Source organism: Brienomyrus brachyistius, chromosome 1 (assembly GCF_023856365.1).
Source record: "Brienomyrus brachyistius isolate T26 chromosome 1, BBRACH_0.4, whole genome shotgun sequence".
NCBI classification, from domain to species: Eukaryota; Metazoa; Chordata; class Actinopteri; order Osteoglossiformes; family Mormyridae; genus Brienomyrus; species Brienomyrus brachyistius.
The window spans coordinates 9927489-9949407 of NC_064533.1; the positions used below are offsets into that span (position 1 = coordinate 9927489).

General features: G+C 48.3%; 3 protein-coding genes across 19 annotated transcripts; all 3 read left to right on the plus strand.

The window, feature by feature from the left end:
- Positions 1-548: 548 nt before the first annotated feature.
- Positions 549-6542, plus strand: LOC125746992 (peroxisomal succinyl-coenzyme A thioesterase-like). 2 transcript variants are annotated; one of them, XM_049021631.1, is made up of 12 exons: positions 549-634; positions 1889-1940; positions 2022-2229; positions 2459-2558; positions 2647-2837; positions 2937-3094; positions 3570-3689; positions 3782-3864; positions 4099-4192; positions 5562-5642; positions 5726-5861; positions 6290-6542. In XM_049021631.1, exons 3-12 carry the CDS (start codon positions 2034-2036, stop codon positions 6409-6411), a joined length of 1281 nt encoding a protein of 426 aa, XP_048877588.1. In that variant the 5' UTR covers positions 549-634; positions 1889-1940; positions 2022-2033; the 3' UTR covers positions 6412-6542. The 2 variants fall into 2 exon arrangements, with proteins under 2 accessions (XP_048877588.1, XP_048877577.1); XM_049021620.1 differs by lacking the exons at positions 549-634; positions 1889-1940 and having other exon boundaries at positions 1954-2229.
- On the plus strand, positions 554-21310 carry LOC125746996 (peroxisomal succinyl-coenzyme A thioesterase-like). 10 transcript variants are annotated; one of them, XM_049021684.1, is made up of 12 exons: positions 554-634; positions 1889-1940; positions 17491-17698; positions 17925-18024; positions 18113-18303; positions 18403-18560; positions 19036-19155; positions 19248-19330; positions 19567-19660; positions 20211-20291; positions 20375-20510; positions 20947-21310. In XM_049021684.1, exons 3-12 carry the CDS (start codon positions 17503-17505, stop codon positions 21066-21068), a joined length of 1281 nt encoding a protein of 426 aa, XP_048877641.1. In that variant the 5' UTR covers positions 554-634; positions 1889-1940; positions 17491-17502; the 3' UTR covers positions 21069-21310. The 10 variants fall into 10 exon arrangements, with proteins under 10 accessions (XP_048877641.1, XP_048877650.1, XP_048877612.1 ...); XM_049021671.1 differs by lacking the exons at positions 554-634; positions 1889-1940 and adding exons at positions 10104-10165; positions 10605-10667; XM_049021693.1 differs by lacking the exon at positions 554-634 and having other exon boundaries at positions 1809-1940.
- Positions 1445-15267, plus strand: LOC125746958 (acyl-coenzyme A thioesterase 1-like). 7 transcript variants are annotated; one of them, XM_049021607.1, is made up of 12 exons: positions 1445-1456; positions 1889-1940; positions 10749-10956; positions 11186-11285; positions 11374-11564; positions 11664-11821; positions 12552-12671; positions 12764-12846; positions 13081-13174; positions 14164-14244; positions 14328-14463; positions 14904-15267. In XM_049021607.1, exons 3-12 carry the CDS (start codon positions 10761-10763, stop codon positions 15023-15025), a joined length of 1281 nt encoding a protein of 426 aa, XP_048877564.1. In that variant the 5' UTR covers positions 1445-1456; positions 1889-1940; positions 10749-10760; the 3' UTR covers positions 15026-15267. The 7 variants fall into 7 exon arrangements, with proteins under 7 accessions (XP_048877564.1, XP_048877556.1, XP_048877525.1 ...); XM_049021581.1 differs by lacking the exons at positions 1445-1456; positions 1889-1940 and adding exons at positions 10104-10165; positions 10605-10667; XM_049021599.1 differs by lacking the exons at positions 1445-1456; positions 1889-1940 and adding an exon at positions 9887-9959.
- Positions 21311-21919: the final 609 nt, after the last annotated feature.

The window sequence follows — 21919 nt, forward strand, 5'->3', positions numbered from 1 at the left end:
AGAACGTTCGTCAGCCAATCAGATTCAAGCATTCAACGGTCCCGTAGTATAATGCACAATAAAGGAAAAGTATATTGCAGCAATATCATAAGTGGTTATATTGCACTTCTTTGTAAAACCAAGTTAGACTTTAAACTGTGGTAAATATCGAGGTATATTGCACCGAATCATGGATACGAGGAAATAACAGTCTGTCGATGCTAGAAAATTGCCATATTAGTGTTCGTCATTTGAGAAGGAGGATCAGAAATATGCCGTTGGAGAAATTATAGTGAACCTGAACGAGTAGTCAATTTCATTACCAACCAGCTGGAGAGTCTGATGTTTTAAAGATGTCGGCTTAAAAAATAAGAAAAAAATAAGTCGTGATCTCGAGATAACGAAAATAAAAAAAAGGTTTATGCATCTCCTCTACAGACTTCCGTACATATGTCACTACTATATTTATTAAGTGATACACGTCGTATTTTTCAGCGGGATTTTCCAAGGTTGTGGAGTTGGGGGCGTCATTACAATAATCATGGCGGAGGCGGTGGGCAGCTCCACGACGAAAGGCAGATTATTCTGAAGGCAGTACATTTTATGTCGCATATCATTGTACAACTCCGAAAAAACTGAATCGTTCTGAACGTTGGTGAGATTATTAAATTGTGAATAAGGGGGAAAAAACGATAGTTTTTGTCTCGATATTTGATATATAGCTGGTCAGCTACCTGCTATTTCAGCAAGGGATTACAAAAAGTTCATTTGCTTCGTTTTGGTGTCGGAGGAACGACAGTTATACGGCACAAAAACAAAACAGAGTTGCTTTCTTATGGCTTCCATTTCGCTGCAACTTGAACTCGCGTCGTTTCGTAATTACGATTTTCCTGCTACCGAGTCGCATATTCCGATCGAGTAGGCAGCATAAATACAAGGCAAGGGACTTGCGGCTTAATATAAGTACAAATACATATGCAGTGATTTTCTGTCGTTAAATCCACTAAAGTCGTTTTGTTTAAGCCGGGGCGACGTTTTATCTCATATATATATATATATATATATATATATATATATATATATATGACAGAGAGAGTATATACAGTCTGAGGTTATCAGTAACGAATACTGAGACAAACAATAAGAAAAGCATCTCGTTAATCAAAATTAAAACGAAACTGAAAGCGCGAGACACGAATACTAAACAAACAAAAACAACAACCATAAAAACTAACTAAAATAAGATTAAACTCCTGTTTTTGAGTTTGACTGCCTGAGTTAATACTATGCTTAACCAGTCCTCCCTCCTCCAGATAATTAACATGCAAAGTAGCCAATACGGTGATAAAAACTGACAAAAAGAGGAATTCCCCCGCGACATTAAACAATGCTTCAGAAGAAATTACACTGGCGTGCGGACGGCGGCGCGCGAAAGAAGAAGCGCAGCCTAACAGCTATGGCAGCGAGTCAGTAACAAGTACGTCTCAGGTCAAGACAGTCTAAAAACAAGTCAAGTCCCAAGACCTAAGCTACAAATCCTAACCAAGTCTGAATATACTGTTGCTTTTCTTTAACGTCAATGACCAGTTTCCACCTCTGCAACATGGAACCATTTTTTTAGTGTATTTGCATGTGGGCCCCACATGTTTCGGGGTTACAAATTACCATTAAACTATATTATGAAGCTTAGTAAAACAAACTAAAATAGAAAATGGCCAAAATTCATAAAAATACCCTTAAATTGAAATATCTGGAGGAAAAAGTAAACAAAAAAAGTGAAATAAACCAATGAAAACATATCTACACACCCAATTCTCAACATTGTATCACAGCACTGCAGAAGTAACACATGCGTAGGTTAAGGTTAATATTTAACCCTCGAGCCCACACATATCTTTTTGGACTTTAGACATGGGCTAGTCCTTCCGCACTCCTGCCCTGTGGACACTCAGCTCACCACGGTAAATATCCCCACAAACTCCCTATAATGGTTAAATCATGTCTATTCTGCAGCTTTCCTCATGCATGCCCCCTTGACACAGGTGACAGGGACCATGTCCAGTCGACAGCCATCCCCAATGCTGTCCGTGCAGCCCTGCAGGGGTCTATGGGACGAGAAGCTCTCCATCACTGTGCAGAAATTACCTCCAGGACAGGAGGTGACCCTGCACAGCCTGCTCCACTCCGAGGACGGGGACCTCTGGGAGGCTTTTGGCCACTATGTCAGCGATGCCACCGGAGCAGTCCGAGGTTTTATATTTCATACTTTCTTTAAAGATTAACTATGTCCGTATGAATTGCTGTGATTCAGATGTTCTTCTCTTTACATGCATGAATAAACAAGAATTTTTTTTTTGTAGTATTTTGGTAAGTATTTTGTAAGTAGAACTGGTATGAGGCTGATTTTTCTCCTAAACGCACAGAGATTGTTGTGAGTTTCAGAGTGAGTAGTGGTCTTGTGGACTCTGGTCCCTCTCAGTTGCGGAGGATGCCAGCATGGGAGGATCATACACAGGTGTGGAGCCTATGGGCTTATTGTGGGGTCTGAGCCCAGCAGCAGGGAGCAGACCTGGTCTCAGGTGAGCACCTGTGCATGTGACACTGAACAGGAAGAACATAATGTCTGCTGAGTCATTTATGCCCTGAGACGAAGCTTCGTGCTTCCAGGCTCAGGAAGAAGGACGTCTGCATCCCAAGTGTGATCCACATTTCCGTGTACGGAGGTCACGTCGTCCAGGGTTTCAAAGAGAGGAAAGCCCTGGCCTCGGTCGATGCCGAGCGCTGGTACCTGGCTCCTGGTGTCCAAAGGGTCGAGGTCAATGAGCATGGACTCACTGGGACCCTGTTTTTACCAGCTGGTAACTATAATACAGGAGACACTTTTGCAGGGTTTCAACATGCAAGCCAAACATCAGTGGTTCATGCCAAGATGGGTCATTCTGATTGGTCTCTCTCAGGTTTGGGACCCTTCCCTGCCATCCTGGACCTGTGGGGAGGGGGAGGTGGTTTGGTGGAATACCGCTCGGCCCTTTTGGCGGCTCATGGATATGCCGCGCTGGCACTGCAGTACCTATCACAGAAGGAGATGCCAAGCGTGGGCAATGAATACTTTGAGGTACACTTTTTCTTTAAAAACCTGTCTTTGTCTAGTAACATCACAGAGGAAACTCCAAACACCTATATAAGGAAGCTGTCAGAAATTACTATGCACCTCCTATTTCATGTGGTTGCCGAGTAACAATCAAGCAGAACTATTCTGCTGAGGTGGAGTAAGTTTACTTATACAATTGCCCAATAGAGCTCTCGGTGCAAAAAGCAGTGGGTCCCATCTGACCGCCTGCAGGAGATTCATGATTCATGTGATTGTATACCCATGAGTAGCAGCCCTTTTGCTCAGGGCTGAGGTTTCTACCTTCACCTTGCTAAAAGGTCCATAAAACCTGTTTAAATGTACAACAGGAGCAAAGAGATGAGAGGACCTGAACTGTCTTGCACCTCTATCAGGCCATGCCTGGACATGCTGATCACAAGATGACTGCCGGGTCACGCTCTGCCCCTAACACTGTCCTTCTCTCATTGCTGCACCATAGACTGCGTTCACCTTCCTGCAGAACCACCCCCGGGTGTGTGGGGACAGGGTGGCACTGTTTGGGCTTTCCTTTGGCACCTCCGTGTCCCTGGGGCTGGCTGCCTACTCCACGGTGATCCAGGTCTGGGACACTCAGCCACAGATAAGCTGTCACACACGTAACATCAGCAGTGCTTGATTGTGAATCCTGTGCTTGCTGTGACCGTCTCCCAGCCCAGGTGCCTGGTCGGTGTCAGCGGCAGCCATGTCCAGCCCGTCGGGCGGTCCCTGGCTGAGATCTATATACAGTTTGGAAAGTGAGTCTTGCTGTGAGAGAGGTACACAGACAACTATGTGAACTATTCCCCAGCCCTTGGGGAGGTGGCGAGCCGTAATCACAAAACGAGCTCCATGGCATTTTGGAATCTGTCCAAATTTCAGCCTTCATTTATACCTCAAAAATCCCTGTAGACACCTCAGGGGGGCGCCCTCTAAAAACAGCAGCCTTATCTATCGCATGGATTTTGATTTTTCTTAATTCTTCTGGTAAGAAATGTCCACAAGACCCGGTACGACGACCAGCAGCGATTGATTTGGCGCGACCTCCTGCTGCCCATTCCAACAGACCCCAGCCAGAAAGTCGACGTGAGTCTGAGCTCCTCTTCAGTGACCTCCTATCTGCCCATACTGTTTTCAGCTCCTCAATGCCATTGCTTTCTGTCATGTGTTCAGCTGTTTAACACTAAGGCATCCTAGCATGTGTTCAGTCTTTTAACATTAAGTCATCCTGGCTCATGTTCAGTCGCTTAACACTAAGCTGTCCTGACACGTGTTCAGTCAGTTACTGAACGTATGTGCCGCACCAGGCACATCATGTAACTGCAAATCACACAGTGTTGAGGGATGTAAGACAGAGGTGCAGTAGACAGTGAGGAACTGGATTCCCACATTAGAAAGCCACTAGCTAAAATCCTAAAAGCGGAATTGCTGTTTTACCTTGAGAAAAGTACAGGTGTGAATCTGTGACATCGATGTGTTGTTTCAGATTTTAAATGTGTTTGGTTAAGCAAATAAATAGTAACCCAATTGTTTGAAAGCTGGTCTTTTTGTGTTTTGGGTTTGTAAAGGTCATAAAAATACACTGGCCATTTATGTGTCAGGATCAGCATCCATCTTTCTGAGTCTTTAGTGTCTTCTCCCCATTTGGCCAGCAGGTGTCACTGGCCATCCTGTCCTCGCTGTTGTCAGTCTTTAATGTTTCCCCTACTCCCTGTTAGCCATGTGGCTCAACGAGTCGAGTATGTGGCTGCCTGTAAACCCCTCTATAATGTGTTCAAATCTTGTCATCTCTGTTTTAGTATTTTTGTAGATTTTGTTCCCTAGTGTTTCATTTGTATCAGTTTTCTAGTTCCTGTGATTTGTATTCGATTTTGGTTTCCTGCTTTGTGCCTTAGTTGTGTTGTGTTACTGGTCTTTGTTATTCCCCAGTGTTAGATTCTGTTTTCCTTGTTTTTTTTGTCAGTTCTTAGCATCCCTGTTTAGTTTCATGGGTCCTTGAGTTAATTATTAGTGTCACCTGTTTCCTGTTCTTGTGCCTGCCTTTGTGTGTTTAGCTGATTGCTCGTTGCCCTGCACCCTCCTGGATTGGTTAATTGTCTATGTCTCACTCTTGCTGTATCGTTCAGTTTTGTATTTAAGTTCCTGCCTGGGTGCAGTTCCCCAGTGGGCCATTGTATGTCAGTAATTTGTGTTATTAGTTGTCTGCATCATTCCTTTTGTAGTTAGTCTTTGCTATCCCCCCCCCCCTTTTTTTGTAATTTTGACCCCTTGTGTTCTGTTTTTCTAAGTGTTTCTAGTGTTTTCTGTTTTGTTAATAAACCCCGTACATCCTGTGACCTACAAGTGGGTTTTCCACCTTCCTTCCTGCCTGCGCCATGCCCCATCTCCGTGAGAAACCTGAGTTTGTGACATTATGACTGCCTTTTGGACTAATTACCTAAAATCTTACCATCAGGTCGGGCGGATTCGGTGTCCTGTACTGCTCATTGTGGGAGAAGATGATCAGAACTGGCCAGCATCGGAATCTGCAGAGGATGTGAGTGTCCACGCCCCTCCTGCCACTAACCGCGGTCACAGAGCATCATGCTGACCTCTGACTTCTGACCTCTTCCTGCTTAGATGGAGAGAATGATGGAGGAGGCCGGGAAGAGCCATCTGCTCACCAAGCTCTCCTACCCGGGGGCGGGGCACCTAATCGAGCCACCCTATGGCCCCCACATACGAGCGAGCACCTTCATCGGTTTGGGAACCAAAGGTGCGAGAATAGACCCCTTGCCAGCCGCTGGGTGGGGGACTGAGTACGGTGATGGGCATTTCAATGAATGGCAGGATCAGGGGGAACTGATGAGGGCGAAGATACTTTAGTTCCCTGTATTCCTACAGCTGTAGTCTGTTTTTAAAGCTGGTGTTTCTGTCTCAGTAGGATTCCCTCAGTCACAAATAAGTATTGGGTACAGAAAATGGATGGATGGATGTACGTTTTCAGTGTTGGTGGTTTATATGAGAGCTGACTGTTCTGTACTGTAATGCTCTCTGTGTTCATATACCTCATTTCTGTGGTTAAAATGCATCTGTCTGTGGAAAAGGCAGCCAAGCAGAATGAGATCATGGGGGGGCTGTCCGTGGTGCTGTGCTGTCCGGGGCTGGGATGGGATGACTTGACGTTCTCTCCTGGTGTTGCAGTTCAGGCACTGTGGGGTGGGCAGGCACAGCCCCACTCTTACGCCCAGGAAGATTCCTGGCAGAAGATCCTGGCCTTCCTGGAGAGGCACCTGTATGGCGTAGGGGTGATGGTGGGTCTCTGAGGGCCACAAGGTGTGGAGGGAAAAGATGGAGCAGGAGATGGCAGCTCATCTCCAGTTCAGCCTTGGCTGCACTATGGAATCATTGCTAAGTAATAACTGAGTGTAATAAAGGTTCATATGATGATTATAAAGACAGCAGTCAAATTTCATTATTCAAATACCCCACAGTCACTGATTGTCAATCAGAACAATGCCCCAGCGGGCGACGGGAGGCAGCCAGAGGGGCCGCAGGCAGCCGGGAGGCCGGAGCCGGAGGGGACCTCGGAACGGCCGAGGAGGCAGGGCGAGGGACCTAGAGAGGGACTGAGGAGGGAGTCGGAGGGGAGACCAGGGAAGGGGACGAGGGAGCAGGAAGGGCCCCTGGCGAGGGCAAGGAGAGGGGGGGAGCCGCAGCAGGCGGCGACGTCTTCCGCCACGCCAGAGCGGGAGGATCCGTAGGTGACCGAGGAGCTGCCCTCGGGAAGCCCGCAGGCAACCCCTGAAGAACTGGCGGAGGGAGCGAGGCAGGACGACGAGGTAGAGAAGGGGGACCCACAGGTGACCGCTGACCCCAGGGGCCAGGACCTGTAGGCGCCGACCGAGCCTTAGCACCGGCGAGGGAGGATGAGCCAGGGGGCAGGGCGGGAGGGACCCCAGTCTTACGTCTGTGTCCCCTCCCTTTGCGGGACACAGACATAACGACCCCCCGTCGGGGTCGAGATCGCCGGGGCGAGGGCGATGGAGTCACAGGGGAAGTCAGAACAGGAGTGGGGCCAGGAATCAGAGTCTCAGTGGGCACAGTCATAGCGGACACAGGGCGCGCCTCGGGCGTGGGCGCGGGAGCTGCAGGCAAGAGTAGTGCCTCGGGCGTGGGCGCGGGAGCTGCAGGCAAGAGGAGCACCTCGGGCGTGGGAGCTGGAGGCAAGAGAAGCGCCTCGGGCGTGTGTGCGGGAGCTGCAGGAAGGGACGAGGACTTGACAGCGGGAGCGGCAGACAGTGGCGGCTGCACAGGCGCTGGAGCCGCAGGCAGAGGAAGCTGCGCAGATTCGACGGGCACCGGAGGGGGCTGCGCAGGTAGCAGTGGAGATGGCTGCGCAAGAAGCGCAGGCCGCAGCCGACCCGGACGGCCAGGACCCGCAGGCGCCGACCGAGCCTTAGCGCCGGCGAGGGAGGTCGAGCCAGGGGGTAGGGTGGGAGGGACCCCAGCCCTGCGTCTTTGTCGTCTCCCCTTGTGGGACACAGACATATAGACCCTTGGTCAGGGTTGAGCTCGCCGGGGCGAGGGCCGAGGAGTCACTGAGAGGGTCCCCGAGGGGTCCCATTCGAGCTCCTCCACCTCTGAGGAGGGAGGAGCGATGGTGGGGTCCTCCAGGACCTCCTCGGGGACTGGGGCAGAAGGGACTGGAGAGAGGTCAGGGACAGGAGTCACCGGGGTAGAAGGGACTAGAGTGGGGCCAGGAACGGGAGCCATAGGGGGCACAGTCACTTGAGGCAGGGGGAACGCCTCGGGCGTGGGCGCGGGAGCTGCAGGCGGAAGGGGCGCCTCGGGCATGGGCGCGGGAGCTGCAGGCGGAAGGGGCGCCGTGGGCGTGGGAGCTGCAGGCGGAAGGGGCGCCTGCTCGGGAGCTGCAGGTGGAGGGAGCACCTGCTGCACGGGCGCTGGAGCCGCAGGCAGAGGCGGCTGCACAGGCGCTGGAGCCGCAGGCAGAGGCGGCTGCACTTGCTGCGCAGATACAGCAGGCAGAGGTGGCTGCGCGGGATGCGCAGATACAGCAGGCAGAGGCGGCTGAGCGGGATGCGCAGACTGCAGTGGAGGCGGCTGCTCCGGAGCGGGGTCCGCTGGCAGAGCACTGGCGCGGGGTCCGCTGGCGGTGGCGGCTGCTCCGGAGGAGGGTTCGCCGGCAGCGGCGGTCAGTCCGGCGTGGGCGGCTGCACAGAATGCGCAGGTGACAGGAGCGGAGGGAACTCCTCAGGCCAGGCGGTCGCAGCTAGCAACGGAGGCGGCCGCACAGGCTGCTCCGCGGCCCGGTGTGTTCTCCGGACTACCCAGGGATGCAGCTTAGCAGAGCTGGGGGCCTTCGGGGTGATCGGGAAGCCCTCCCGATCTTCTTCCGGGAGAGACGCCGGGACGAGGGTGCACGCCCCGAGGGCGATCGCCGGTCTTCTCCTCATCCTGCGCAAGGTGGTGGCAGGAGGCGGCGCTACGTCCGAAAAAACAGACGGCGGAAGAACGGGTTCTGGCTCCGGGTAAGGATAGAGGAAGGGTTCTTCCTCCTCGTCCTCGCTTGAGGGCTAGAACATGGATACGGGGCAGGTACCCCGATGGATCGCCCCCAGGGTTGGGGCCAGAACGGGTACCTCCTCCTTGTCCTCCGAAGAGATCCAAAGCCTGGAGAGCGAGCAGGCTCCCAGACGGATCGGCTCTTCTGGGATCTCCTCCTCCTCTGCTTACTTTTCTTCTTTTGGTCCGTCATTCTGTCACGATCACGGCAGAGGCGAGCGGCGATCGTGCGGGTAGGCTGGTAAGGAGCAGGCGAACAGGCAGAACTCGGGGCAAAACTCGGGGTTTTATTAGGGAAAAGGGACCAGGAGACATTTACCACACCGATACCACAATGACGGACCAGAGGAACAGGTAAGACCAGGACTTAAATAGGATGGGACTAATCAAAGTAAACGGACACAGATGGAGACGATCAGGAAAGTACACGTGGGAAATCAGGGGGGCGTGGCACACACGAGGAGCGGACGAGCCGGGCATCACACCTCTCTTTCTTTTGGACATTTTTCACGTTTGGCTTAAGGTCTTCAGCTATCCGGGAAATTCTGCTTTGTGCAATGCCCCTAAACCTCTTTGGTTGTGCCTTATCCATTCAGAAAAAGTTCTCTTTTTGCTCCATCTGAGTTGCTTGTTGTAAAAGCGATTTTTCTTTGACGTGGACATGGATGCACACAGCAGACTGACAGCTCGTGCAGTTGTTAGGTAAGAAGGTAAGGTATGTATTTCTGCTACCGATAAAATAACATTAGACTTCGGCAATCGTCACTATACTACGGGGTAGCATGTGTTGCGGTGGGCTAAGTCTGTGTGCCTGTGATCAGCAGGTCTCCGTTCAAACATGGCCTCAACATGACTATGCGTCCTTAACCCCCAGCTCCCTGGGCGCCATTGTGGATAACAGCCCTTTGCGGACAGCTTTCTCTACAAAGAGCAAGTTGGGGGAGGCGTAAAGACAATTTCCCCACGGTGATCAATAAAGTATCAATTGTTATTATTTTTCCCATTTTAACCATTTATGGTCAGAGAATTGGCTATATAAACATAACCAGGAACAAAAAAGGATGGGTTTTATGCGAAACTATGAAATTCTAAATAAGAAAAAGCCGAGACAATTCATGTCACGAGAAGGAATGTTAATTTTCTGGGACAGTCCGTTGAAGAATAGAATAATCTATGGAAAACGTCAGTTAAGGTTAATATTTACCCCTCGAAATTCATGCATATCTTTCTAGACTTGACCTGCTTCTTCTTCACTCCTACTCTGTGGACACTCAGCTAGCTCACCACGGTAAATATCCCCACAGACTCCTTATGATGGCTAAATCATGTCTATTCTGGAGCTTTCCTCATGCATGCCCCCTTGACACAGGTGACAGGGACCATGTCCAGACGACAGCCATCCCCCCTGCTGTCTGTGCAGCCCTGCAGGGGTCTGTGGGACGAGAGGCGCAGCCTGACAGCTATGGCAATGAGTCACTAACTTTCAATTAACAAGTACGTCTCAGGTCAAGACAGTCTAAAAACAAGTCAAGTCCCAAGGCCGAAGCTACAAATCCTAACCAAGTCTGAATATACTGTTGCTTTTCTTTAACGTCAATGACCAGTTTCCACCTCTGCAACATGGAACCATTTTTGAGTGTATTTGCATGTGGGCCCCACATGTTTGGGGGTCTCCCATTGGCAGCAAATTACAAATTAGCATTGAACTAAATTATGAAGCTCAGTAAAATAAACTAAAATAGAAAGTGGCCAAAATTCATAAAAATAACCTTAAACTGAAATATTTGGAGGAAAAAGTAAACAAAAAAGTAAAATAAACCAATAAAAACATATGTACACCCAATTCTCAACATTGTATCACAGCACTGCAGAAGTAACACATGTGTAGGTTAAGGGTAATATTTAACCCTCGAGCCCATACATATCTTTTTAGACTTCAGACATGGGCTGGTTCTTCCTCACTCCTGCCCTGTGGACACTCAGCTAGCTCACCACGGTAAATATCCCCACAGACTCCTTATGATGGCTAAATCATGTCTATTCTGGAGCTTTCCTCATGCATGCTCCCTTGACACAGGTGACAGGGACCATGTCCAGTCGACAGCCATCCCCAATGCTGTCCGTGCAGCCCTGCAGGGGTCTATGGGACGAAAAGCTCTCCATCACTGTGCAGAAATTACCTCCAGGACAGGAGGTGACCCTGCACAGCCTGCTCCACTCCGAGGACGGGGACCTCTGGGAGGCTTTTGGCCACTATGTCAGCGATGCCACCGGAGCAGTCCGAGGTTTTATATTTCATACTTTCTTTAAAGATTAACTATGTCCGTATGAATTGCTGTGATTCAGATGTTCTTCTCTTTACATGCATGAATAAACAAGAATTTTTTTTTTTTTTTGTAGTATTTTGGTAAGTATTTTGTAAGTAGAACTGGTATGAGGCTGATTTTTCTCCTAAACGCACAGAGATTGTTGTGAGTTCAGAGTGAGTAGTGGTCTTACTCTGGTCCCTCTCAGGTGCAGAGGATGCCAGCATGGGAGGATCATACACAGGTGTGGAGCCTATGGGCTTATTGTGGGGTCTGAGCCCAGCAGCAGGGAGCAGACCTGGTCTCAGGTGAGCACCTGTGCATGTGACACTGAACAGGAAGAACATAATGTCTGCTGAGTCATTTATGCCCTGAGACGAAGCCTCGTGCTTCCAGGCTCAGGAAGAAGGACGTCTGCACCCCGAGTGTGATCCACATTTCTGTGTACGGAGGTCACGTTGTCCAGGGTTTCAAAGAGAGGAAAGCCCTGGCCTCGGTCAATGCCGAGCGCTGGTACCTGGCTCCTGGTGTCCAAAGGATCGAGGTCAATGAGCATGGACTCACTGGGACCCTGTTTTTACCAGCTGGTAACTATAATACAGGAGACACTTTTGCAGGGTTTCAACATGCAAGCCAAACATCAGTGGTTCATGCCAAGATGGGTCATTCTGATTGGTCTCTCTCAGGTTTGGGACCCTTCCCTGCCATCCTGGACCTGTGGGGAGGGGGAGGTGGTTTGGTGGAATACCGCTCGGCCCTTTTGGCGGCTCATGGATATGCCGCGCTGGCACTGCAGTACCTATCACAGAAGGAGATGCCAAGCATGGGCAATGAATACTTTGAGGTACACTTTTTCTTTAAAAACCTGTTTAAAAACTCCAAACACCTAAATAAGGAGGCTGTCAGAAATGACTATGCACCTCCTATTTCATGTGGTTGCCGAGTAACAAACAATTTTCGGTTTTCTGTTCCCACAATGTCCTCCCCACTGGAGTACAGCCTGGGGGCTGTTTTTTTTATTATTCTCCTCCTCTCTCCTCATGTTATTCTGTTTCTTTTCTTCTCTCTTCCCCTGTCTCCCGACCGGTCTACCCCCTACTGTGATGTTTATGTATATGTATGGTCGGTTTGATGGCCAGTTTTTTTGCTGGTACTCGTGACTAGTGACATGGTATATTGCAACAGCAATAAAAGGTTTCATCAAATCAAAATCAAATCAAATCAATCAAGCAGAACTATTCTGCTGAGGTGGAGTAAGTTTACTTATACAATTGCCCAATAGAGCTCTCGGTGCAAAAAGCGGTGGGTCCCATCTGACCGCCTGCAGGAGATTCATGCTTCATGTGATTGTAAACCCATGAGTAGCAGCCCTTTTGCCCAGGGCTGAGGTTTCTACCTTCACCTTGCTAAAAGGTCCATAAAACCTGTTTAAATGTACAACAGGAGCAAAGAGATGAGAGGACCTGAACTGTCTTGCACCTCTATCAGGCCATGCCTGGACATGCTGATCACAAGATGATTGCCGGGTCACGCTCTGCCCCTAACACTGTCCTTCTCTCATTGCTGCACCATAGACTGCGTTCACCTTCCTGCAGAACCACCCCCGGGTGTGTGGGGACAGGGTGGCACTGTTTGGGCTTTCCTTTGGCACCTCCGTGTCCCTGAGGCTGGCTGCCTACTCCACGGTGATCCAGGTCTGGGACACTCAGCCACAGATAAGCTGTCACACACGTAACATCAGCAGTGCTTGATTGTGAATCCTGTGCTTGCTGTGACCGTCTCCCAGCCCAGGTGCCTGGTCTGTGTCAGCGGCAGCCATGTCCAGCCCGTCGGGCGGTCCCTGGCTGAGATCTATATACAGTTTGTAAAGTGAGTCTTGCTGTGAGAGAGGTACACAGACAACTATGTGAACTATTCCCCAGCCCTTGGGGAGGTGGCGAGCCGTAATCACAAAATGAGCTCCATGGCATTTTGGAATCTGTCCAAATTTCAGCCTTCATTTATACCTCAAAAATCCCTGTAGACATCTCAGGGGGGCGCCCTCTAAAAACAGCAGCCTTATCTATCGCATGGATTTTGATTTTTCTTAATTCTTCTGGTAAGAAATGTCCACAAGACCCGGTATGACGACCAGCAGCGAATGATTTGGCGTGACCTCCCGCTACCCATTCCAACAGACGCCAGCCAGAAAGTCGACGTGAGTCTGAGCTCCTCTTCAGTGACCACCTGTCTGCCCATACTGTGTCCAGCTTCTTAATGCCAATGATTTTTGTCATGTGTTCAGCTGTTTAACACTAAGGCATCCTGGCATGTGTTCAGCCCCTTAACATTAAGGCATCCTGGCTCATATTCAGTCACTTAGCAAAAAGTTGTCCTAACACGTGTTCAGTCAGTTACTGAACGTATGTGCCACACCAGGCACATCATGTAACTGCAAATCACAGACAGTGTTGAGGGATGTAAGCAGTTGATGCAGTAGACAGTGAGGAACTGGATTCCTACATTAGAAGGCCACTGGCTAAAATCCCAAAAGAGGAATTACTGTTTTACTTTTAGAAACAAACACATGTGAATCTGTGACATCGATGTGTTGTTTCAGATTTTAAATGTGTTTGGTTAAGCAAATAAATAGTAACACAATTGTTTGAAAGCTGGTCTTTTTGTGTTTTGGGTTTGTAAAGGTCATAAAAATACACTGGCCATTTATGTGTCAGGATCAGCATCCATCTTTCTGAGTCTTTAGTGTCTTCTCCCCATTTGGCCAGCAGGTGTCACTGGCCATCCTATCCTCGCTGTTGTCAGTCTTTAATGTTTCCCCTACTCCCTGTTAGCCATGTGGCTCAACGAGTCGAGTATGTGGCTGCCTGTAAACCCCTCTATAATGTGTTCAAATCTTGTCATCTCTGTTTTAGTATTTTTGTAGATTTTGTTCCCTAGTGTTTCATTTGTATCAGTTTTCTAGTTCCTGTGATTTGTATTCGATTTTGGTTTCCTGCTTTGTGTCTTAGTTGTGTTGTGGATCGATGGGTTGTTTCAGATTTTAAATAAAAGTGTTTGGTTAAGCAAATAAATATAGTAACCTAATTGTTTGAAAGCTGGTGGATTTTGGTGTCGTAAAGTTCATAAAAATTAACTGGACCATTTATGACTGCCTTTTGGACTAATTACCTAAAATCTTACCGTCAGGTCGGGCGGATTCGGTGTCCTGTACTGCTCATTGTGGGAGAAGATGACCAGAACTGGCCAGCATCCGAATCTGCAGAGGATGTGAGTGTCCACGCCCCTCCTGCCACTAACCGCGGTCGCAGAGCATCATGCTGACCTCTGACTTCTGACCTCTTCCTGCTTAGATGGAGAGAATGATGGAGGAGGCCGGGAAGAGCCATCTGCTCACCAAGCTCTCCTACCCGGGGGCGGGGCACCTAATCGAGCCACCCTATGGCCCCCACATACGAGCGAGCACCTTCATCAGTTTGGGAACCAAAGGTGCGAGAATAGACCCCTTGCCAGCCGCTGGGTGGGGGACTGAGTACGGTGATGGGCATTTCAATGAATGGCAGGATCAGGGGAAACTGATGAGGGCAAAGATACTTTAGTTCCCTGTATTCCTACAGCTGTAGTCTGTTTTTAAAGCTGGCGTTTCTGTCTCAGTAGGATTCCCTCAGTCACAAATAAGCATTGGGTACGGAAAATGGATGGATGGATGTAAGTTTTCAGTGTTGGTGGTTTATATGAGAGCTGACTGTTCTGTACTATAATGCTCTCTGTGTTCATACACCTCATTTCTGTGGTTAAAATGCATCTGTCTGTGGAAAAGGCAGCCAAGCAGAATGAGATCATGTGCAGTACCGTGGGGGGGCTGTCCGTGATGCTGTGCTGTCCGGGGCTGGGATGGGATGACTTGACATTCTCTCCTGGTGTTGCAGCCCTGTTGCTGTGGGGTGGGCAGGCACAACCCCACTCTCATGCCCAGGAAGACTCCTGGCAGAAGATCCTGGCCTTCCTGGAGAGGCACCTGTATGGCGTACGGGTGATGGCAGGTCTCTAAGGGCCACAAGGTATTGGAGGGAGAAGATGGAGCAGGAGATGGCAGCTAATCTCCAGTTCAGCCTTGGCTACACTATGGAATCATTGCTAAGTAATAACTGAGTGTAATAAAGGTTCATATGATGATTATAAAGACAGCAGTCAAATTTCATTATTCAAATACGCCACAGTCACTGATTGTCAATCAGAACAATGTAAGAGAGCAATAATTCAAATTCCATTAAAGTCTGAATTATTGACTGATTCGTGTTTATTTTTAAGTGTGGTTTATAAAATGGATGGCAGTAACCAGGTGAATTTTGAGCTGTCGTCAGAGATTTCAAGTTCCCGCAATAAACCTGTACCTAATGGCTAATGCAGCTTGTCTGTTTTAGAAGGTTGGTGAACATTCTGGCTGATTGTGGGCCTAGGAGCTTTTCCAGAGCCTGCTGAGAGTGTCAGGGTCAGCACCCGTCTGTCCCAGCCTTTCATGTCTCCTCTCTGTTTGGCCAGCAGATGTCACTGGCCATCCTGTCCTCCTTGTTGTCCAAGTCTTTAGTGTGCTTCCCCTGCTCCCCAGGTTGGTGCATGGCTCAATTAGCTGAGTGTTTGGTTACCTGTAAACCCTTCTATTATGTGTTCAAATTCTGCCTCCTCTGTTTTTGTATTTTGTAGACTTTGTTCCCTAGTGTTTCTTTTGTATCAGTTTTTCTAGTTCCTGTGTCTTGTGACTTATATTCTCTTTTGGTTTTTTGCTTCGTGCCTTGGTTTTGTTTTACCTGCCTTTGTTATTTTCCCAATGTTACATTCTGTTTTCTTCTTTCTTTTTGAGTTTCTTAGTTTCCCTGTTGATCTCATAGTTCCTGGATTTAATTATTAGTTTCACCTGTTGCTTGTTTTCTTGCACCCGACTTTGTGTGGTCTACCTGATTGCTCGGTGTCTCTGGTTAATTTGTTTCATATCCCACTCCTCCTGCGTTGTTACCCAGTTTTGTTTGTGTATTTATTTTCCTGCTTTAGTTCGGGTCCTTTGTAAGTCATTGTGTGTTTCAGAATGTTAGAAGTTACCCAGTGTTGATTAATATTTATATTTTGTTCCCTGCTCCTTGGGTTCCCTTGTTCCTGGACCTTGTTCTCTTGACATTTCTTCTAGTTAGTCCTTGTTTTTAGTTTTGATGCCTTATGGTCTGTTTGTTCTGTATTGTTCCCAGTGTTTTCTCATTCTGTTAATAAACCCCCGTGTTCCGGTGGAGCCGCCAGTAGATCATCCACTTTGTTCCTGCCTGCATCATGCCTTGCACTCATGAAAGAAACTTTCGAGTTTGTGACTGAAAGTCACCATTGTGTATGAAACAGCAGTGACCCTGTGCACCTTTACTACCATGCTATACTGACAATGCTGTCATTTTTCACTCATTCCCATCCACATGGTTTCCATTTGCAGCTGAACTTCTCCAGGTGATGCTGTTTCTCTCCGCAGGCTGGACACACAACACGAATGGCAGACAACAGGGAGGGGGGTATTCCACCAAAGCAGTCTTTTTCCATTAGTTAGATTCCTTAAGCTAAAGATAAGGATTCTCAAAAAAGGAATGTTGCTTACCTCTCTTTCTTTTGGACATTTTTCACGTTTGGCTTAAGTTCTTCAGCTATCCGGGAAATTCTGCTTTGTGCAATGCCCCCAAACCTCTTTGGTTGTGCCTTATCCATTCAGAAAAAGTTTTCTCTTTTCGCTCCTTCTGAGTTGCTTGTTGTAAAAGCGATTTTTCTTTGACGTGGACATGGATGCACACAGCAGACTGACAGCTTGTGCAGTTGTTAGGTAAGAAGGTAAGGTATGTATTTCTGCTACCGATAAAATAACATTAGACTTCGGCAATCGTCACTATACTACGGGGTAGCATGTGGTGCGGTGGGCTAAGTCTGTGTGCCTGTGATCAGCAGGTCTCCGTTCAAACATGGCCTCAAAATGACTATGCGTCCTTAACCCCCAGCTCCCTGGGCGCCATTGTGGATAACAGCCCTTTGCGGACAGCTTTCTCTACAAAGAGCAAGTTGAGGGAGGCGTAAAGACAATTTCCCCACGGTGATCAATAAAGTATCAATTATTATTTTTTCCCGCTTTAACCATTTATGGTCAGAGAATTGGCTATATAAACATAACCAGGAACAAAAAAGGATGGGTTTTATGCGAAACTATGAAATTCTAAATAAGAAAAAGCCGAGACAATTCATGTCACGAGAAGGAATGTTAATTTTCTGGGACAGTCCATTGAAGAAGAGAATAATCTATGGAAAACGTCAGTTAAGGTTAATATTTACCCCTTGAAATTCATGCATATCTTTCTGGACTTGACCTGCTTCTTCTTCACTCCTACTCTGTGGACACTCAGCTAGCTCACCACGGTAAATATCCCCACAGACTCCTTATGATGGCTAAATCATGTCTATTCTGGAGCTTTCCTCATGCATGCCCCCTTGACACAGGTGACAGGGACCATGTCCAGTCGACAGCCATCCCCAATGCTGTCCGTGCAGCCCTGCAGGGGTCTATGGGACGAGAAGCTCTCCATCACTGTGCAGAAATTACCTCCAGGACAGGAGGTGACCCTGCACAGCCTGCTCCACTCCGAGGACGGGGACCTCTGGGAGGCTTTTGGCCACTATGTCAGCGATGCCACCGGAGCAGTCCGAGGTTTTATATTTCATACTTTCTTTAAAGAGTAACTATGTCTGTATGAATTGCTGTGATTCAGATGTTCTTCTCTTTACATGCATGAAAAAACAAGAATTTTTTTTTTGTAGTATTTTGGTCACATGTTATTGTAAGTAGAACTGGTATGAGGCTGATTTTTCTCCTAAACGCACAGAGATTGTGGTGAGTTCAGAGTGAGTAGTGGTCTTACTCTGGTCCCTCTCAGTTGCAGAGGATGCCAGCATGGGAGGATCATACACAGGTGTGGAGCCTATGGGCTTATTGTGGGGTCTGAGCCCAGCAGCAGGGAGCAGACCTGGTCTCAGGTGAGCACCTGTGCATGTGACACTGAACAGGAAGAACATAATGTCTGCTGAGTCATTTATGCCCTGAGACGAAGCCTCGTGCTTCCAGGCTCAGGAAGAAGGACGTCTGCACCCCGAGTGTGATCCACATTTCTGTGTACGGAGGTCACGTCGTCCAGGGTTTCAAAGAGAGGAAAGCCCTGGCCTCGGTCAATGCCGAGCGCTGGTACCTGGCTCCTGGTGTCCAAAGGGTCGAGGTCAATGAGCATGGACTCACTGGGACCCTGTTTTTACCAGCTGGTAACTATAATACAGGAGACACTTTTGCAGGGTTTCAACATGCAAGCCAAACATCAGTGGTTCATGCCAAGATGGGTCATTCTGATTGGTCTCTCTCAGGTTTGGGACCCTTCCCTGCCATCCTGGACCTGTGGGGAGGGGGAGGTGGTTTGGTGGAATACCGCTCGGCCCTTTTGGCGGCTCATGGATATGCCGCGCTGGCACTGCAGTACCTATCACAGAAGGAGATGCCAAGCGTGGACAATGAATACTTTGAGGTACACTTTTTCTTTAAAAACCTGTCTTTGTCTAGTAATATCACAGAGGAAACTCCAAACACCTAAATAAGGAAGCTGTCAGAAATGACTATGCACCTCCTATTTCATGTGGTTGCCGAGTAACAATCAAGCAGAACTATTCTGCTGAGGTGGAGTAAGTTTACTTATACAATTGCCCAATAGAGCTCTCGGTGCAAAAAGCGGTGGGTCCCATCTGACCGCCTGCAGGAGATTCATGATTCATGTAATTGTAAACCAATGAGTAGCAGCCCTTTTGCCCAGGGCTGAGGTTTCTACCTTCACCTTGCTAAAAGGTCCATAAAACCTGTTTAAATGTACAACAGGAGCAAAGAGATGAGAGGACCTGAACTGTCTTGCACCTCTATCAGGCCATGCCTGGACATGCTGATCACAAGATGACTGCCGGGTCACGCTCTGCCCCTAACACTGTCCTTCTCTCATTGCTGCACCATAGACTGCGTTCACCTTCCTGCAGAACCACCCCCGGGTGTGTGGGGACAGGGTGGCACTGTTTGGGCTTTCCTTTGGCACCTCCGTGTCCCTGAGGCTGGCTGCCTACTCCACGGTGATCCAGGTCTGGGACACTCAGCCACAGATAAGCTGTCACACACGTAACATCAGCAGTGCTTGATTGTGAATCCTGTGCTTGCTGTGACTGTCTCCCAGCCCAGGTGCCTGGTCTGTGTCAGCGGCAGCCATGTCCAGCCCGTCGGGTGGTCCCTGGCTGAGATCTATATACAGTTTGGAAAGTGAGTCTTGCTGTGAGAGAGGTACACAGACAACTATGTGAACTATTCCCCAGCCCTTGGGGAGGTGGCGAGCCGTAATCACAAAATGAGCTCCATGGCATTTTGGAATCTGTCCAACTTTCAGCCTTCATTTATACCTCAAAAATCCCTGTAGACACCTCAGGGGGGGGCACCCTCTAATTACAGGAGCCTTATCTATCGCATGGATTTAGATTTTTCTTAATTCTTCTGGTAAGAAATGTCCACAAGACCCGGTATGACGACCAGCAGCGAGTGATTTGGCGTGACCTCCCGCTACCCATTCCAACAGACGCCAGCCAGAAAGTCGACGTGAGTCTGAGCTCCTCTTCAGTGACCACCTGTCTGCCCATACTGTGTCCAGCTTCTTAATGCCAATGATTTTTGTCATGTGTTCAGCTGTTTAACACTAAGGCATCCTGGCATGTGTTCAGCCCCTTAACATTAAGGCATCCTGGCTCATATTCAGTCACTTAACACAAAGCTGTCCTGACACGTGTTCAGTCAGTTACTGAACGTATGTGCCGCACCAGGCACATCATGTAACTGCAAATCACAGACAGTGTTGAGGGATGTAAGCAGTTGATGCAGTAGACAATGAGGAACTGGATTCCTACATTAGAAGGCCACTGGCTAAAATCCCAAAAGAGGAATTACTGTTTTACTTTGAGAAACAAACACATGTGAATCTGTGACATCAGTGTGTTGTTTCAGATTATAAATAATAGTGTTTGGTTAAGCAAATAAATATAGTAACCTAATTGTTTGAAAGCTGGTGGATTTTGGTGTCGTAAAGTTCATAAAAATTAACTGGCCATTTATGACTGCCTTTTGGACTAATTACCTAAAATCGTACCGTCAGGTCGGGCGGATTCGGTGTCCTGTACTGCTCATTGTGGGAGAAGATGATCAGAACTTGCCAGCATCCGAATCTGCAGAGGATGTGAGTGTCCACGCCCCTCCTGCCACTAACCGCGCTCACAGAGCATCATGCTGACCTCTGACTTCTGACCTCTTCCTGCTTAGATGGAGAGAATGATGGAGGAGGCCGGGAAGAGCCATCTGCTCACCAAGCTCTCCTACCCGGGGGCGGGGCACCTAATCGAGCCACCCTATGGCCCCCACATACGAGCGAGCACCTTCATCAGTTTGGGAACCAAAGGTGCGAGAATAGACCCCTTGCCAGCCCGTGGGGGACTGAGTACGGTGATGGGCATTTCAATGAATGGCAGGATCAGGGGGAACTGATGAGGGCGAAGATACTTTAGTTCCCTGTATTCCTACAGCTGTAGTCTGTTTTTAAAGCTGGCGTTTCTGTCTCAGTAGGATTCCCTCAGTCACAAATAAGCATTGGGTACAGAAAATGGATGGATGGATGTACGTTTTCAGTGTTGGTGGTTTATATGAGAGCTGACTGTTCTGTACTGTAATGCTCTCTGTGTTCATACACCTCATTTCTGTGGTTAAAATGCATCTGTCTGTGGAAAAGGTAGCCAAGCAGAATGAGATCATGTGCAGTACCGTGGGGGGGTTGTCCGTGGTGCTGTGCTGTCCGGGGCTGGGATGGGATGACTTGACGTTCTCTCCTGGTGTTGCAGCCCTGTTGCTGTGGGGTGGGCAGGCACAACCCCACTCTCATGCCCAGGAAGACTCCTGGCAGAAGATCCTGGCCTTCCTGGAGAGGCACCTGTATGGCGTACAGATGATGGCAGGTCTCTAAGGGCCGCAAGGTATTGGAGGGAGAAGATGGAGCAGGAGATGGCAGTTAATCTCCAGTTCAGCCTTGGCTGCACTATGGAATCATTGCTAAGTAATAACTGAGTGTAATAAAGGTTCATATGATGATTATAAAGACAGCAGTCAAATTTCATTATTCAAATACCCCACAGTCACTGATTGTCAATCAGAACAATGTAAGAGAGCAATAATTCAAATTCCATTAAAGTCTGAATTATTGACTGACTCGTGTTTATTTTTAAGTGTGGTTTATAAAATGGATGGCAGTAAGCAGGTGAATTTTGAGCTGTCATCAGAGATTTCAAGTTCCCGCAATAAACCTGTACCTAATGGCTAATGCAGCTTGTCTGTTTTAGAAGGTTGGTGAACATTCTGGCTGATTGTGGGCCTAGGAGCTTTTCCAGAGCCTGCTGAGAGTGTCAGGGTCAGCACCCGTCTGTCCCAGCCTTTCATGTCTCCTCTCTGTTTGGCCAGCAGATGTCACTGGCCATCCTGTCCTCCTTGTTGTCCAAGTCTTTAGTGTGCTTCCCCTGCTCCCCAGGTTGGCGCATGGCTCAATTAGCTGAGTGTTTGGTTACCTGTAAACCCTTCAATTATGTGTTCAAATTCTGCCTTCTCTGTTTTTGTATTTTGTAGACTTTGTTTACTGGTGTTTCTTTTGTATCAGTTTTTCTAGTTCCTGTGTCTTGTGACTTATATTCTCTTTTGGTTTTTTGCTTCGTGCCTTGGTTTTGTTTTACCTGCCTTTGTTATTTTCCCAATGTCACATTCTGTTTTCTTGTTTCTTTGTGAGTTTCGTAGTTTCCTTGTTGATCTCATAGTTCCTTGATTTAA